At 35.4% G+C, this 19,617-nt stretch overlaps 2 protein-coding genes across 4 annotated transcripts in view; one reads left to right on the top strand and one right to left on the bottom strand.

Annotated features, from left to right (window-relative positions):
- Nucleotides 1-19,617, bottom strand: part of LARP4 (La ribonucleoprotein 4) — a 192,818-nt gene that overhangs the window by 90,523 nt on the left and 82,678 nt on the right. The window lies entirely within an intron of this gene.
- FAM186A (family with sequence similarity 186 member A) overlaps nucleotides 1-19,617 on the top strand; it is a gene marked incomplete at its 5' end in the record, with an annotated part of 60,558 nt that overhangs the window by 18,331 nt on the left and 22,610 nt on the right. Inside the window, 2 exons of the mRNA XM_057318828.1 lie at nucleotides 13,068-13,284; nucleotides 14,202-14,372. Of these exons, the coding sequence (XP_057174811.1) occupies nucleotides 13,068-13,284; nucleotides 14,202-14,372 (388 nt within the window). The remainder of the gene's footprint in view (nucleotides 1-13,067; nucleotides 13,285-14,201; nucleotides 14,373-19,617) is intronic.

The following is a 19,617-nucleotide window of genomic DNA, read 5'->3' as shown; positions in this document are numbered from 1 at the left end:
AAAAAAAAAAAACCCACAAAAACAACAACAAAGAACAGCTCAATGAAACCAGGAGCTGGTTCTTTGAAAAGATCAATAAAATTAATAAACCTTTAGCCAGACTCCAAAAAAAAAAAAAAAGACTCAAAATTGCCAATGAAATAGGAGAAATAACAACCAATACCACAGAAATACAAACAACTGTTAGAGAATATTATTTAAAAAACTATATGCCAACAAATTAAACAAGCTAGAAGAAATGGATAAATTCCTAGAAACATATAGCCTCTTGAAACTGAAGCAGGAAGAAAAAGAAAATAGAGAATGTAAACAGACCAATTACCAGCAAGGAGATTGTATCAGTCATTCAAAAACTCCCAACAAACAAAAGTCCTAGACATTTTCACAGGCAAATTCTGTCAAACATTTAAAGAAAATGTAATACCCATTCCTCTCAAACTACTCCAAAAAATAGGGAAAGGAAAACTTCCAAATTCATTCTATGAGACAAGTATCACCCTGATACCAAAACTAGATAAAGACACCATAAAAAAGGAGAACTACAGGCCAATATCTCTGATGAATATAGATGCAAAAATCCTCAACAAAATACTAGCACACAGTATCCAAGAATACATTAAAAAAAATCATTCACCACAATCAAGTGGGATTTATTCCCAGGATGCAAGGCTGGTCAATATTTGCAAATCAATCAACATAATACATCACATCAATAAGAGAAAGGGGGGGCGCCTGGGTGGCACAGCAGTTAAGCATCTGCCTTCGGCTCAGGGCGTGATCCCGGCATTATGGGATCGAGCCCCACATCAGGCTCCTCAGCTATGAGCCTGCTTCTTCCTCTCCCACTCCCCCTGCTTGTGTTCCCTCTCTCGCCGGCTGTCTCTATCTCTGTCGAATAAATGAATAAAATCTTTAAAAAAAAAATAAGAGAAAGGATAAAAACCATATGATCACCTCAATAAATGCAGAAAAAGCATTTGACGAAGTACAATACCCATTCATGATAAAAGCCCTCAACAAAGTAGAGCTACAGGGAATATATCTCAACATAATAAAGGCCATATATGTAAAACACACAGCTAACATCATACTCAACGGTGAAAAACTGAGAGCTTTTCCCCTAAGGTCAGGAACAAGACAAGGATGTCCGCACTCACCACTTTTATTCAACATAGTACTGGAAGTCCTAGATACAGCAACTAGACAAGAAAAAGAAATGAGGCATCCATGTTGGTAAGGAAGAAATTAGATTGTCCCTATTTGCAGATGACATGATACTGTATATAGAAAACCTTAAAGAGGGATGCCTTGGTGGCTCAGTCAGTTGAGTGTCTGCTTTCAGCTCAGTTCATGATCCCAGGGTCCTGGGGTGGAGCCCTGTGTCGGGCTCTCTGCTCAGTGGGAAGCCTGCTTCTCCCTCTCCCTCTGCATGCTACTCCCCCTGCTTGTGCTCTCTCTCTCTGTCAAATAAGTAAAATCTTTAAAAAAAAGAAGAAAAAGAAAACCTTAAAGACTCCACCAAAAAACTCCTAAAATTGATAATTTACCAGAATTCAGTAAGGTTGCAGGATACAAAATCAATGTGTAGAAATCTGTTGCATTTCTACACACCAATAATGAAGAAGCAGAAAGAGAAATTAAGAAAATGATTCCATTTACAATTGCACCAAAAATAACAAGATACCTAGGAATAAACCTAACCAAAGAGGTAAAAGATCTGTACTCTGAAAACTATACAACACTGATAAAAGAAATTGAAGATGACACAAAGAAATGGAAAGACATTCCTTGCTCATGGGTTGGAAGAACAAACATTGTTAAAATGTTTGTATTACCCAGAGCAATCCACACATTTAATGCAATCCCTATCAAAATACCAAGAGCATTTTTCATAGAACTTGAAGGAAAAATCCTAAAATTTATATGGAACCACAAAAAACCCTGAATAGACAAAGAAATCATGAAAAAAAAAAAAACAAAGCTGGAGGTATCCAATTCTAGATTTCACATTATATCACAAAGCTGTAGTAATCACGAGTATGGTACTGGCACAAAAAGACACATAGATCAATGGAACAGTATAGAAAGCTGAGAAACAAACCCACAATTATATGGTCAATTAATCTTTGACAAAAGAGGCAAGAATATGTAATGGGAGGAAAGATAGTCTCTTCAACAAATGGGATTAGGAAAACTGGACAGCTACAGGCAACAGAATGATACTGGACTACTTTCTTACACCATACACAAAAATAAACTCAAAATGTATTAAAGACCTAAATGTGAGACCTGAAACCATAAACATTTTGGAAGAGAGCACAGCCAGTAATTTCTCTGATATCAGCTGTAGCAAAATTTTTCTAGATATATGGCAAAGGAAATAAAATAAAAAATAAGCTATTGGGATTACATCAAAATAAAGAGCTTGTGTATAGTGAAGGAAACAACAAAACTAAAAGGCAGCCTACTGAATGGGAGAAGGTATGTGTAAATGACATATCCAATAAAGGGTTTGAATAAGAAATATATAAAGAACTGATAACTCAATTCCCAAAAACCAAATAATCAATTACCAAATAGGCAGAAGACATGAACAGACATATCTCCAAAGAAGACATCCAGATGGCCAGCAGACGTATGAAAAGATGCTCAACATCATCCATCATCAGGGAAATACAAATCAGAACTGCAATAAGCTATCACCTCACACCTGTCAGAATGGCTAAAATCAAAAACACAGGAAATAACAAGTGTTGGTGAGGATATGGGGAAAAAGGAACCCTCCTGCACTATTGGTGGGAATGCTAACTGGTGCAACCATTGTGGAAAACAGATTGGCAGTTCCTCAAAAAATTTAAAATAGAACTACCCTAGGATCCAGGAATTGCACTACTGGGTATTTGCCCCCCAAATACAAAAACACTAATTCAAAGGCATATATGCACCCCTAAGTATATAGCAGCATTATTTACAATAGTCAAACTATGGAAGCAGTCCAAGTGTCCATCAGCTGATGAATGGATAAAAAAGATGTGGCATATATCTACAATGGAGTATTATTCAGCCATAAAAAATGAAAACTTGCCATTTGCAACAACATGGATGGAGTTAGAGAGCATAATGCTAAGTGAAATAAGTCAGTCAGAGAAAGGCAAATACCATACAATTTCACTCATATGCGGAATTTAAGAAACAAACCAAAAAATGAGCAAAGGAAGAAAAAGAGAGAGAGAGATGAACCAAGAAACAGACTTTTAGCTATAGAGAACAAACTGATGGTTACCAGAGAGGAGGTGAAAGTGGGGAATGCGTGAAATAGGCTGTGGGGATTAAGGAGTGTGCCTGTCACAATGAGCTGCAGGTGATGTATGGAATTGTTGAATCACTATATTGTATACCTGAAACTAATATAACAATGTATGTTATGCATACTGCAATTTAAAACAAAATATTTTAAAAATTTCCTAAAAACCACAGTATAAAAACTAAGGAGATAAAGGTGAATTAATAATTTATTTTATCCCAAATACTATCATTTCAACATTTAATTAATATAAAAATTAGTAATGAGATAAACATTGTTTTCATTACTAAGTCTTTGAAATCCAGCATGTATTTGCACTTACAGTACATCTCAAATTGCACGGTAAATTTTCATTAGAAATACTTGATCTATATTTAGATTTCATAAAATTTGTAGTTGAAGAAGTAGATTCACATATCAAGTTCTTCCAAACATAAGATTTTTCCAATAAATGTATAACATGTTAGTTTTTAAATTTAAATTAGTTTAATTTAAAGTGTATTTCCTGTCACACTTGCCTTGTTACAGTTGCTCAGTAGCTCCATGTAGCACAGCTCTAGAAAAACTCTTGCATATATGTACCAGGAGGAATGTTCAGAAATGTTTGTATCATCATTATAAAAACAAAATACTGGTAACAAACCAATACAGGAATGGATAAGTAAATAAGCGTATTTGCACAATAAAAAGCAGACATCAGTGAAAATGAATGAACTATAGATATATACTTCAACATGGATAAACTTGAAAACTCAATGTTGAGAGAAAAAAGCAAGTCACAGAAGCATATAGAGAATGATTCAAGAACAGGCAAAACTACATTCTATTGTCTAGAGGTATGTGCGTGTGTGTCTGCTGTAGGGGAGGCAAAACCTTAACCATTTGAGGTTTTCAGCTAGGACTCTTTAAAAGACAGATTAACAAAAGAATAACAGTTTATTAATGAGTGTAGTACACAGCATATAGAAGAAACCTAAACAAAGAGTAACCCAAAGTGGCTTATAGTAGCATCTTCAGCAAAGAATAACGAATTTGTGGAGAAATGACGGGACAAAGGAAAACAATGGCGGCGAACTGTGGGAAGGTATGGGAGAAAAATAATGGAGTAAGGCTTATTTGCAGACTCCTTTGGTGCTGATAAATCTGTCTTGAGTAAAAAGAGTTTTATCCTGCCGTAAGGCAGAAAAGAAGTAGGGTAGAGGGAGATTTCCTGCATTTGCTGCTTCTTAATTGCCTCCGGCTCAATAGTTTTTATGTCAAAGAGGCATATTTTGGGGTAACATACTCTGATTTCTCTCTGCTAAAACAAATTTCTACAACCAGGCGGTATAAAACAACAGACCTTTATTCTCTCACAGTTCTGGAGATCGGGATGTCTGAAATGTGGGTCACTGGGCTGAAATCAAGATGTCAGCAGGATTGCATTCTCTATGGACTCTCCCTCCAGGAGAGTCCATTCCTTGCTTCTTTAGCTTCTGGTGGTTGCCAGCATTCCCTGGCTGTGGATGCATCACTCCAATCTTCACAGCCAGCAGCTGCACATCTCTCTCTGCCCCATCTTCACATTGAGCCTTCTCTGTGTCTGTATGATCTCAACTTCTGCCTCCCTCTTAAAAGGACACTTGTAATTGCAATAGAGCTCCTTGAGATAATTCAAAAACAATCTCTCCACCTCAAGACCATTAATTTAATCACATCTGCAATGACTCTTTTTCCATATAAAGTAACATTTTCCACATTACAGGGATTATGACCTGATACCTTTGGGGGAGGGTCATCATTATGTCTATTATAGTATTAAAAGTATAGAGAATAAAATTTAGGATAGTAGTTATCTCTGGGCATTAGGAAAGGGATACATTTGATATGGGGGGCACAGGAGCCTTTAAAAATATTCCGTTTCTTCAGCTGGACAATGGATACACAAGTATTCATTGGGCTTTCACGTGCATCTCAGGTTCTATCCTGCTGTAGATGAGATGCTCAAATTATGGTGATTCCTCTACTTACTCTCTTACTTTGAGTCTTTGACCCCTGTGGCACACAGTAAGTACTTAATAACCAGTAACATTTATAGTGTTTACCATGTTACCTCTGGTAAAAATTTATCTATAGATCATCTCATTTAATCCCCATGATAATCCAATATGAATAGGTATATTCTTAATCCTATTTCACAGACGAGAAAAATGAGATTTTTGAGGCTTGCTTTAAAGTCATAGTTGTTATATGGTGGATACTGGAATCAAATCCAGATAGCCTGATTTTACTTCCTGTACATTTTTTTAATTGAACAATTTTTTTAAATTAAGGCAAAATTCATGTACAATAAAATTCACCCTTTTGGTGTCTTGTTCTGGGGGTTTTGACAAAGGCATACAGATGTGTAACCACTACCAAAATCCATATTTAAAATAGTTCCATCTCCTCAAAAAATTCTCCTGTGCCCTTTTGTTGTCAACCCCTCCCCCACCCCTGGCAGCCATTAGTTTTCTGTGCCTATAGTTTTCCCTTTCTTGAATGCCTTATAAATCGAATCACCCTATGTAGTCATTTATGTTTTAGCATAAAATATTCATTTAGCAGTTGAAGGATACTTGAGTTGTTTCCAGTTTGGAGCAATTATGAATAAAGTCACTACAAACATTCATGCATTAGTTCTTGTGTAAACATAAGTTTTCATTTCTCTTGATTGAATACCTAGGGATAGTATTGCTAGGTCATATGGAACCATACATTTATAAAAAATTGCCAAACTGTTATCTTAAGTGGCTTAACTATTTTGCATTCCCACCAGCAATGTAGGAGAGTTCCAGTTGTTCTATATCCTTGTCTGTGCCGGGTATTGTCATCATTTATTTAGATCTTCTTTGATATCTTTCATCAATGTTTTATATTTTTCAGAGTATAGATCTTTATGTTGTTAGATTTATACCTCCATATTTCATGTTTTTAGTGTAATTGCAAATGGTAGTTTTATTAAATTTCAATTTCCATTTATTGCTAGTTTATAGAAATACAGTTTTGATTTTTTTAAAGATTTATTTATTTGAGAGAGAGAGAGAGAGCACCAGCAGGAGGGGTAGAGGGAGAGGGACAGAGAAAATCTCAAGCAGACTCCCTGCTGAGCTCAGGGCTCAACCCACAACCCATGAGATCACCACCTGAGCAAAACCCAAGTGTCAGATTCTCAACCAACTGCACCACCCAGGGGCCCCTATTGTTTTGATTTTTGTATACTGGTCTCCTATCCTGTGAACATGTTAATGATAGCTTTTTTTGTAGAGTCTTTGGGAGTTTTTACATAAACAATATTTTTGTCTGTAAATTAAAACCATTTTATTTCTCCCTTTCCAATCTTTGTTCTTTTATTTTTTCTTACCTTACTGCAATAAGTCGGACCTTTATGCAATGTTGAATTTAAGTGATTAGAGCAGAATCCTTAGAGCACTTTAGACTTCCACCATTAAGTATGATGCTAACTACACATTTTTTGTAAATTCTCTTTATCATTGTGTGTATATATCATATTTTGTTTATCCATTCATTAATCACTGGGCCCTTAGGTTGCTTCCACCTCTACGCTATTGTGAGTAATGCTACTATGAACATAGGAGGACAAACATTTGTTCAAATCCCTGGTTAAGTTTTTTATATACCTAGAGTGGAATTGTTGGATCATATGGTAATTTAATTTTTAATTTTTTGAGGAACCACCATGCTGTTTTCCATAGTAGCTGCATCATTTTATAGTCCCACCAATAGTGCACAAGCGTTCCAATTTTATACATCCTCACCAACCTTTTTTATTTTCTGGTTTTTTTTCAATAATAGCCATCCCAATGGGTGTGATGTGGTATCTCATTGTAGTTCTGATTTGCATTTCTTTAAAGATTATGATGTTAAGCTTCTTTTCATATGCTTGTCAGCCATTTGTATATCATTTTTGAATGCTTATTTACATCCTTTGCCCATTTTGGGGGCAACTAGGTGGCACAGTTGGTTAAACATCCAACTCTTGGTTTCAGCTCAGGTCGTGATTTCAGGATTGTGTGTGTCAGGCTCTGGACTCAGTGCAGAGTCTGCTTGAGACTCTCTCTGACACTTTCCCCTCTCTAAGATAAATAAATCTTTAAATCCTTTGCCCATTTTCAAACTGAATCATTATTTTTTTTTAACGTTGAGCTGTAGGAGTTCCTTATGTCTTATGGATATTAACTCATTCTCAGAAATATGATTTGCAAATATTTTCTTCCATTCTATAGGTTGCCTTTTCAATCCGTTGATTGTGTCTTTTGATGCGCTAAAGTTTTACATTTGATTTAGTCCAGTTTATTTTTTACTTTTGTTGCCTGGGGTTTTGGTGTCAAATCCAAGAAGTCATTGCCAAATCCAATATCATGAAGATTTTCCCCCTATGTTTTCTTCTGCTTTATAACTTTAGGTCTTATGCTTAGAGTTTTTTTTCTACCCACTTTGAGTTAATTTTTGTTATTTGCTGTAAGGTAATGGTCCATCTTCATCCTTTTGCATGGATCTCCAGTTTTCCTGACACCATTTGTTGAAAGACTGCTTTTTCCCCATTGAATGGTCTTGGCACCCTTATCAAAAATCATTTGAGGGGCACCTGGTGGCTCAGTCAGTTGAGCATCCAACTCTTGATTTTGGCTTGGGTCATGATCTTGGGGTCATGGGATCAATCTCCATGTCAGGCTCTGAGCTCAGCAGGGAGTCTGCTTGGGATTCTCTCTCTCCGTCTTCCTCTGCCCCTCCCCCTGTTCTCTTTCTCTCTCTCTCAAATGGATAAATAAATCTTTTTTAAAAACCATTTGACCATATATGCAGCAGTTTATTTCTGGACATTCTACTCTATTCCCTTGGTCTATATATCTGTCTTTATATCAGTTTACTGTTTTAATTACCATTGCTTTTGTACTAGGATTTAAAAACGAGAAGTGTGTGCTTTCCAACTTTATTCTTCTTTCTCAAGACTATTTTGGGTATTCAGGGTACCTTGAGACTCCATATGAATTTTAGAATGGATTTTTCTATTTCTGCAAAAGATACTATTGGAATTTTAATAGGGATTGCATTAAATCTGTAGATTAGTTTTGGTAGTATTGATGTCTTAACAATATTAAGTTTTCCAATCCATGAACACGGAATGTCTGTCCATTTATTTGTGTTTTCTTTAATTTCTTCTGAACATTTTGTAGTGAAAATTACAGGTGTACAAGTCTTCCACCTCCTTGATTAAGTTTGTTCCTAGTATTTTATTCTTTTGATACTATTGTAAATGGATTTGTTTTCTTAATTTCCTTTTCAGATTGTTCATTGTTGGTGTATAACACCACGATTGATTTTTTGCGTGTGATTTCATATCCCACAACTTTGCTGAATTCATTTACTAGTTCTAACAGATTTTTCCCCTCTGGATAATTTGCATTTTATTTTATTTTTTAAATTTTATTTTATTTAAATTCAATTAATTAACATATAGTGTATTACTAGTTTCAGAGGTAGAGTTCAGTGATTCATTGGTTGCATATAACACCCACTGCTCATTACATCATGTGCCCTCCTTAATGCCCATCATCCAGTTACCCCATCCCCCCCAATCACCTCCCCTCCAGCAACCCTCAGTTTGTTTCCTATAGTTAAGAGTCTCTTATGTTTGTCTCCCTCTCTGATTTCACCTTATTTTATTTTTCCTTCCCTTCCCCTATGAATCTGTTTTGTTTCTTAAATTCCACATGAGTGAAATCAAATGATAATTGTTTTTCTCTGGTTGACTTATTTCACTTAGCATAATACCCTCTAGTTCTATCCACATCATTGCAAATGGTAAGATTTCATTTTTTTCTGATGGCTGAGTAATATTCCATTGAATATATATATTATATAATATATATGTATCTATATAATATATAACATATATATATATCACATCTTTATCCATTCATCTGTTGATAGACATTTGACAAAATAGGGATAGAGGGAACATACCCCAATATCATAAAAGCCATATACAAAAAGCCCACAGCAAATATCATTCTCAATGGGAAAAAACTGAGAGCTTTTCCACTAAGGTCAGGAACATGACGGGGATGTCCACTCTCACCACTGCTGTTCAACACAGTACTCAGCAACCAGCCAACAAAAAGAAATAAAAGGCATCCAAATCAGCAAAGAAGTAATCAAACTCTCACTCTTCACAGATGACATGATACTCTACGTGGGAAACCCAAAACATTCCACCCAAAAATTGCTAGATCTCATACAGGAATTCAGCAAAGTGGCAGGATATAAAATCAATGCATAGAAATCAATTGCATTTCTATACACTGAGATAGAAGAAAGAGAAATTAAGAACCCATCCCATTTACAATTGCACCAAAAACTGTAAGATACCTAGGAGTAAACCTAACCAAAGAGATAAAGGATCTGTACTCTGAAAACTATAGAACACTTATGAAAGAAGTTGAGAGGGACACAAAGAAATGGAAAAACATTCCATGCTCGTGGATTGGAAGAACAAATATTGTTAAAATGTCTATGTTACCCAGAGCAATCTACACATTCAATGCACTCCCTAACAGTTTTTTCATGTGTGTAATCTTTAGGGTTTTCTATGTATAAGATCTTATCACCTGAAAACAGATACAACTTTATTTCCTCCTTTCCAATTAGATGTGTTTTATTATTTCTTTTTCTTGCCGAATTGCTCTGGCTAAAACTTAGAATATGTTGACTAGGGGCGCCTGGGTGGCACAGCGGTTAAAGCGTCTGCCTTCGGCTCAGGGTGTGATCCCAGTGTTCTGGGATCGAGCCCCACATCAGGCTCCTCCGCTATGAGCCTGCTTCTTCCTCTCCCACTCCCCCTGCTTGTGTTCCCTCTCTCGCTGGCTGTCTCTATCTCTGTCAAATAAATAAATAAAATCTTTAAAAAAAAAAAAAAAGAATATGTTGACTAGAAGTGGTGAAAGTGGGCATCCTTGCCTTGTTCCTGACTTTAGAGGAAAACCTTTCAGTCTTTCACTATTGAGAATATTACCTCTGGATTTTTCTTTGTCTTTTTTTAAAAAAGATTTATTTATTTTAGAGAGCGAGTGCATGAGCAGGGGGAGGAGCAGAGAGAGAGAGAGGGAGACAAGCAGACTCCCCGCCTGAGCAGGGAGCCCAACATGGGGCTCAATCCCAGGACCCTGAAATCATGACCTGAGCCAAAACCAAGAGTCAGGCACTTAACCAACTGAGCCACCCAGGCACCCTTCTGGATTTTTCATATATATTCTTTATCATGTCCAGGAAGTGTCTATCTATTCCATGTTTTTTGTATATTTTTATCATGATAAGGTGAATTTTGTCAAATGCTTTTTCTGCATCAATTGAAAGGATCATGTTGTGTTTTCCCTAGGATTCTGTTAATTTAGTATGTTTCATTGATTGGCTTTCATATGTTGAATCATTCTTGCATTACAGGAATAAATCCCCCTTACTCATACTGTATAATCCTTTCAATGTGCTGTTGGATTCTGTTTGACAGTATTTTGTTGAGGATTTTTGCGTCAATATTCATCAGGGATGTTGGTCTATAGTTTTCTTTCTTCCTCTCTCTCTTTCTTCCTTTCTTCCCTTCCTTTTCTTCTTTCTTCTTTCTTTCTTTCTTCCTTCCTTCCTTCCTTCCTTCCTTCCTTCCTTCCTTCCTTCCTTTCTTTCTTTTCTTTCTTTCTTTCTTTCTTTCCATTTGTTCTTTTGTAGTGTCTTTACCTGACCTTGGTATCAGGGTAATGGCCTCAAAGAATGAGTTAGGAAGTGCTACAGCTTCTTTAGTTTTCTGGAAGAATTTATGAGGACTTGGTATTATTTTTTTTTTCCTTCACCACTGTGCTATGGGTTAGCTTGTAGTGTTATTTTTCATCACTTGGCTTATCAAACTTTGTTTCCACTCTCCTGTGTTCCTGACTTAAATTTGCTGCTATAGCACCTCCCTCCCTTCCTTTCTTCCATCCTACTTTCCTTCCTCCCTCCCTCCCTCCTCTCCTTCCTTTCTTTCTTTTGCATCATCTCTGTTTCTAATTGTAATATTTCCAGCACCTAAATATCTGATTATTCCTTTTGCAAAAAGGGTTTGCAAAAATCTAAATCTTACTCTTATTGTAAGGAGTATAGAAAGAGTTCAGTTTGTCTGAAACCAAATTGAAAGAGTAATAAAGTTGGAAAAGGTGGAGTGGTGGTTCATCATCTATCAAATTTACTGTGCCCTTTTAAAATATTTTAACATCCCTTTCATTCCTGAGATGAAATTCATAGATAAAATATCTATACTCATACTTTAAATGATTAATGTAAGTGTGAGGGTAAATAAAAGGAAAGTAATTTTATTTCTTTTTTTTTTTAGGAAAGTAATTTCTAATAACAGGCATTTCAATGTGTAAATTCTAGGTCAAACTTCACTAGAAGACATAATAAAGAAGTAGACAGAGGCTTACACCTACATGTAGAATTAAAATAAAGTGAAAGCTACAAATGTAGGTTGATACAAAACCATTTGTGGAAGAGACTGTCATTTCCCATTGCATATTCTTTCCCACTTTGTCAAAGATAATTGACCATATATTTGTGGGTTTATTTCTGGGCTCTCTGTACTGTTCCATTGACCCATGTGTCTGTTTTTGTTCCAGCACCATACCATTTTGTTTACTACAGCTTTATTTTTTTTTTTAGAGATTTTATATATTTATTTGAGAGAGAGAGCCCAAGCAGGGGGAGCAGCAGAGGGAGAGGGAGAAGCAGGCTCCCTGCTCAATGGGGAGCCCGATGTGGGGCTCCATCCCAGGACCCTGGGATCATGACCTGAGCTGAAGGCACACTGAACTGACTGAGCCTCCCAGGCACCCCACTACAGCTTTATAGTATAACTTAAAATCTGAAATTTTACCCCCTGCTTTGTTCTTCTTCCTCAAGATTGCCTTGGTTATGTAGGGTCTTTTGAGGTTGCATACAAATTTTAGTATTATTTGTTCTGGTTCTGTGAAAAATGCTATTGGTAATTTGATAGGGATTGAATTGAATCTGTAGATTGCTTGTGTAGTATGGACATTTTAACAATATTAATTCTTTCAATACATGATGGAATATCTTTCCATTTGTTTGTGCCATCAATTTATTTCATGAATGTTTTAAAGTTTTCAGAGTACAGGTCTTTCACCTCTTTGGTTAAGTTTATTCATAGGTATTTTATTCTTTTTTGTACAATTGCTAATGGGACGTTTTCTTAATCTCTCTTTCTGCTACTTATTAGTCTATAGAAATGCTACCATTTTCTGGGTATTAATTTTGTATCCTGCAACTTCACTCAATTCATTTAGTACTTCTAATAGGGTTTTTTTGGTGGAATCTTTAAGGTTTTCTATATATAGTATCATGTCATCTGCAAATAGTGACGATCTAATTTCTTCCTTACCAATATAGATGCCTCATTTCTTTTTCTTGTCTGACTGCTGTGGCTAGGACTTCCAGTACTATGTTGAATAAAAGTGGTGAGAGTGGACATCTTTGTCTTATTCCTGATCTTAGAGGGAAAGCTCTCAGTTTTTCACTATTGAGTATATTGTTGGCTGTGGGTTTTTCATATATAGCCTTTATTATGTAGAGGTGTATTCTCTCTAAACCCACTTTATTGAGAGTTTTTATGAACAGATGTTCAATTATGTCAACAAACTAAGAATTTATTAATATATCCCCCTTCTTATTCTTATAGGACATTAACATGCAACTGACTGACATACTGCTCAATGTGCAGCGGATAATAAATCGCTACACTCTTGATGAGAACGTGCACTCTGGAAGAAAGATCTCCCTTACAGAATATAAGAAACGGAGAGTAAATTTCCTGGAGAAAATAGTTACTTACACTAAGAATGCTGAAATTAGAGAAAAGACTCTTGTGTACATCCTGGCCTGGTTGGAAGAATGGAGTAAGTTTCCAGAGGTGGTTCAAAGGAAAACCATTACTTAATGAAAAAGCTAGAGAACAGGATCTATAAATTTTTAAAGGACTAATCAGACTAAAGAAAACTAATGAGGTTATTGAGAAAAGTTATCCACTGTTTCAGTAAGTATAAAATAAGAAAAATACAGTCCTGCTCACTTAATGCCAGCTATTCTGGGCTCCTTGCTTTTCTTCTAGCATGCCAACATGCTGCTGCCCAGTGTCTTTATGCTTACTATTCCTTTGCCTGGAACATTGTCCACAAGTAGCCATGTGGCTCATTCTCTGCTTATATCTCACTTTAAAATGATCGGTTCTCTGACCATCTCCATTCCCTACTCCTTGGCACTGTCTTTACTCTTTATTTTTGTCTGTAGCATTTCTTACCATCTGACATACTATATAACTAATTTTTGTCTGTCTCCTTTCACTAGAATGCAAGCAGTTTGAAGTCAGGGAATTTGTTTTATTTAGTGCTGTATCCTCAGCATCTAGAACAATAGATGACAAAGGAGACATTGGTTGAATAAAAGAATGAATAAGCTTAGAATACAAAAAGGGGAACGTCATTAAGTTGCAAGAAATATCATGTAATGAGGGTTTAAAAATATTAGATAACTTATGAAAGGAATTAATTGGGTTTAGTTCCTCAATATTAAAACACATGCTCACATTTTTAGATACCAAGTCTTTTCATGTCCAAGATTTACTGTTCAGCTTTCTATTGCAAGTCTCTTCCTTTTTCATTTCTTCATAGAGAAAAGCTTCAGAATAGCAATAAGTGTGAGATACCTACATTCCCCAATACTACAATATGGAGTAGCTAGCCAATATTATAAGCCTATATAGTTATAATTTTTCTGCACAAAAGTTTTTGTTTTTTTTTTTTTTACTCTCCTCAAGATGCCATTTTATCTGAGATGACTGCAATTGATATTGAGGAACACCACCACTGGATAGCACAAATGGAGTTTTTACCAGAAATGTTCAAAGCTATTGAGAACAATGTCAAGAAACTGAGTAGAATTTGTGTATCTTTGCTTGAAGAAAAGAAGCGACAAAAGAAAAAAATAAGTAAGGGTGCTTTAAGACATTGGAAACAGATTTTACTTTTTCTAAAAAACAGCTTTATTAAGGTACAATTTAAATACCATAAAACTCATATATGTTAAGCGTACAAGTCAATGACTTTTAGTAAATTTAGAGTTGTGTAACTCTCACCGCAATTCAATTTTAGAACATTTCCTTCATCCCAAAAAGATCCCTCATGCCCATTTGCAGTCAGTCCTCATTCCCACCCCAGTTCCAGACAAGCACCAATTTATTTTCTGTTTCAATAGGTTTGCCTTTTTTGGATGTTTCGTAAGATGGAATCATATTATATGTGTTTTTTTAAAATATCTGGTTTCTTTTATTTAACATAATGGTTTTGAGATTCAGCCATGTTAAAGGATGTATTAGTAGTTTCTTTCTATTACCAATTGTATATCACTGTTTGCATATACCACAATTATTATTTTTTTTTTTTACGTATTCACCATTTCATGGACATTTGGAATGTTTCTACATTTGACTTTCGTGAATAGTGCTGCTATGAACACACATGTATAAGTCTTTGTGTGGACATATGTTTTCATTTCTTTTGGGTAAACACCCAGGAGTAGAATTTCTGGATCATTTATCAATTCCTGGTAAGTCTATGCTTAACTTTTTAAGAAATTGTTAACTTATTGCCCAAGTGACAGCACCATTTTACATTCCCATCAGCAATCTATTAAGGTTCGGGTTTCTCCACATCCTCAACAACACTTGTTATGGTCTTTTTTAGTATAGTCTTTCTAAGAGGCGTGAAGTGGTATCGTATCCCATTGTGGTTTTAAATTGCATTTCCCTAAAGACTAATGATGTTGAGCATCTTTTCAGCCATTCACATATTTATTTTAAGGAAATGATTACCCAAATACTTACCCATTTTATTATTGAGTTTTAAGAGTCTTTTATGTATTCTGGATACATAAAAGTATTCAGTCCTTTATCAGAAATGTGATTTTCAGGGTGCCTGGGTGGCTCACTCTGTTAAGCATCTGCCTTAGGCTTGGGTCGTGATCCCAGGATCCTGGGATTGAGCCCTGCATTGGGCTCCCTGCTCAGTGGGAAGTCTGCTTGTGTTCTCACTCTCCTGCTCACTCTCCCTCTCTCTCAAATAAATAGATAAAATCTCAAAAAAAAAAAAAAAAGAAATGTGATTTTCAAATATTTTCTCTCAATCCGTGATCTTTTCACTTTCTTAATGGGGCCTTTGAAGCCTAACGGTGTTTGATTTTGATGAAGTCAAATCAATTTATCAATGTTTTCTTTTATAGATCATGGTTTTAGTGTTGTATTAAAAACTTGTATTACTCAGTGTTCAACCAGAGAAGCAGAACCACTAGGAAATTATATACTGTTTATTTACCCCTTACAAAGTATTTTGGGGAATATACTTTGTATTCTTCTGATCCTTTTACATTTATTGGGACTTGCTTTATAGCCTACCATATGGTCTATCCTGGAGAATGTTCCATGTGTGCTTGAAAAGAATATGTATTTAGCTGTTGTAGGGTGGAGTATTCTATAGTTGACTTATAGTGTTGTTTTAGTCTTCTATATATATCCTTACTGATTTTCTGTCTAGTTGTTCTATTACTGACAGTGGGATATTGAACTTTCCAACTATTATTACTGAGTTGTCTATTTCTCCCTTTAATTCTGTCGGTTCTTGCTTCCTGTACTTTAAGGCTCTGTTATTAGGTACATATATATTTATAATTTTGATAGCTTCCTGATGAACTGACCTTATCATTATAAAATATCCCTCATTGTCTCTAGAAACATTTTTTGTCTTAAAGTCTATTTTGTTTGATATAAGTGTATTCTTTCCAGCTCCCCTGTGGTTACTGTTTGCAAGGCTGAGGCAAAGATGGTTGCTAATAGTTGGATCTTGTCAGCTTTTAAATACACACACACATACACACACACACACACAACACATATACACACATAAAATTTGGCAATCTTTGACTTATGATTGGAGTGTTAATTCATTCATAGTTAATGTAATTATTGATATGGGTGGATTTACACCTGCCACTTTGCTGTTTGTTTTTCATGTCTCATCTCTTTTGTTCCCCTGTTCTTCTTTTACTACCTTCTGTGTTAAACAAATATTTTTTAGTGTCCCACTTTAATTCCATTTTTCCCTATATTTTTAGGGTAATTTCCTTAGTAGTGGCTCTAAGGGATTGCAGTATACATCATAAATTATCACAATCTACTTCAGATTAGTATTAACACCAGCAAAATACAGAATCTTTATTCCAATAGCACCATTCTCTTCCCCTCCTTTGTGCTTTGTCATATATATTACATTTTTATGTATCATAAGCCCAACAATATAGTTTCATAATTATTGTTCTATATGATTGTCTTTATAATCAGTTAAGAGAGAAAAAAGAAAAAAATATTTTTACTTTCTTTTATATTTCCCTACATATACTGGTGTTCTTTATTTCTTTGTGTGAATTTGAGTTATCCTCTGGTATCGTTTCCTTTCAGCTTGAAGGACTTCTTTATATTTCTTGTAAGGCAGGTCTACTAGAAGCAAATTCTTTCCCTCTTAGCTTATCTGGGAGTGTCTTTGTTTCACTTTCATTTTCTTAAGGCAGTTTTAGATTTAGAGAAAAATTGAGAAAATAATACAGAGAATTCCATATATCTCTTCATAGTTTCCCTTATTGATACATTACACTAGTATGATACATTTGTTACAATTAACAAACCAGTATCGATGCATTATTAACTAAAGTCCATATGGACTGAAGTCATAAGTCCTTGTTTTTACCTAATGTCCTTGTGTTGTTTCAGGATCCCATCCAGGTACCTGATTACATTGTTGTCGTATCCCCTTAGGCTTTCTTGGCTGTGACAGTTTCTCAGACTTTCCCTTCTGTTTGATGTTCCTGACGGGCTTGAGGAGTACCAGTCAGATATATTATAAGATGCTCCCCTATCGGAATTTCATGTTTTTTCTCATGTTTACCCTGGGGTTCTGGGTTCTGGGAGGAAAGATCACAGAAAGATCACATAGGTAAAGTACCGTTGTCATCATATAATTTCAAGGCCACATCTAATCAAGTGATTTATGACTTAATGTTGACCTTGATCACCTGGCTAAAGTAGTGCTTGTCAGGTTTCTCCCCTGTAAAGTTACTCTTTTTCCTCATTTTTCCAAGCTGTGCTTTTTAAAAGTAAGTCTGTATGTGCAGCCCACACTTAAGGAATGAGGAGTTATGCTCCCTTTTTTTAGGATGAATATCTACATAAATTATTTGAAGTTCTTAGGCACTCGAGTTTATCTCTTCTTCCTTGTTTATTAATTTACTCAATTATTTATATCAAAATGAACTCACAGATATTTATTTTGTACTTTGAGTTATAATCCAATACTACTTTATTTTCTTGCTCAAGTTGTTCTAGTTTTGGCCATTGGGACCTCTTTCATTGGTTCCTGTGCCCCTTTAACATAACCCCATCAATGTGTTTTTTCTTTGTTCTTTTTTTAGCACTTCCTTACTTTCTGGCACTACAAGATGCTTCAGGTTCATCTCACATATGTCCTGCCCCAATCCTAGAATCTGCCATTTCTCCAAGGATTTCTGGTTCCTTTTAGTGGAGAATAGTATTTAAAAGCCAAGTCTGGTTGCTAGGAGTGCTCATTGCTACTGGGGTGTCATTTCTGTTCAGTTTTCTCATCTGACAGAGCAAAAAAAAATGTGTATAGAACCAATGTGTATACACATATCTATAAATATATATTTATATACATATAAATATATATACATATATATAATCTAACTACTTTAAACGTAAGTTCATACTGATTTCTTTAATTCTAATTCATTATCATATATGGATCATTCTAGCTTCTTCCTCTTGCTTATCTATAAATTACAACTCAATGAGAAACTGCCTCCTACCATCTGTTTTACTTAATTGTTCAATTCCAGTATACATGCATAGCAGTATCAGAATTATTAACCCATACCCATTGAGGAATAACTTATCAACTAGAGTACAGTACTTACGTGCAGTTCCCTTTGCATTCAGTCTTAGACTCCATTTCCAGGAACTTAGGTCAGCACTCTCCCCTCCCCATCATTCCTTTCAGTGAGGTTGTGTCATACATTTCTTATACAGTTAGACTATCTTACCATAATCTACATTCTTTCCTGGGATCCCCTGACCTCCTAAATGGGTATTTAAAAAATTTTGCATTCATTAAGTTTCATTCTTTGTGCTATAGAGTTCTATGGGATTTGACAAATGTATATTGTCATGTAGCCACCATTATAGTATCATATGGAATAGTTTCTCCATCCTAAAAATCCCCTGTGTTTCACCCATTTATCCTTCCCTTTTGTCCCCAAACTCCTGATAACCACTGATTTTTTTAATGTCTCCATAGTTTTGACTTTTCAAGAATGCCACATAATTGGAATCATGCAATATGTAGCTTTTTCACACTGTCTTCTATCACTTAGCAACACACATTTAAGGTTCCTCCCCATCTTTTTGTGGTTTAATAGCTTATTTCTTTTTACTGCTGAATAATATTCCATTGTATAGATGCACCAGTTTGTTTACCTACTAAAGAACACTTGATAGCTTCCAGGTTTTGGTGATTAAGAATAAAGCTGCTATATAAAAACATTCTCATGGACATAAGCTTTCAAATTAATTAGGTAAATGCCTAGGAGCATGATTGCTAGGTCATATGATAAGACTACATTACTTTATAAGTAACATTATAAGAAACTGCCAAACTGTCTTCCCAAGTAGCTGTGCCACGTTCCATTCCCACCAGCAACAAAAATTTCCTGTTGCTCCATATCCTTGCTAGCATTTGGCATTATCAGTTTTTTGGATTCTAGCCATTTTCATATATGTGTAATAGTATCTCATAATTTGCAATTCTCTCTCTCTTTTTTTTTGTTTCGAGTTTTTAATTAAATTCTAGTTAGTTAACATACGGTGGAATATTGGTTTCAGAAGTAGAATTTAGTGATTCACCACTAAATATAACATATAACACCCAGTGCTCATCACAAGTGCCCTCCTTAATCCCCATCACCCACTTAGCCCATCCCCCACCCATCTTCCCTCCAGCAACTCTCAGCCTGTTCTCCATAGTTAATAGTCTCTTATGGGTTTGCCTCCCTTTCTTTTTCTTTTCTTCCTTTCCCTGTGTTCATCTGTTTTGTTTCCTAAATCCCACATATGA

Source organism: Ursus arctos, unplaced genomic scaffold (genome assembly GCF_023065955.2).
Source record: "Ursus arctos isolate Adak ecotype North America unplaced genomic scaffold, UrsArc2.0 scaffold_26, whole genome shotgun sequence".
Lineage (NCBI taxonomy): Eukaryota > Metazoa > Chordata > Mammalia > Carnivora > Ursidae > Ursus > Ursus arctos.
Note: the sequence above shows the minus strand (reverse complement) of the source record. Positions and strands in the feature narration are given on the sequence as shown.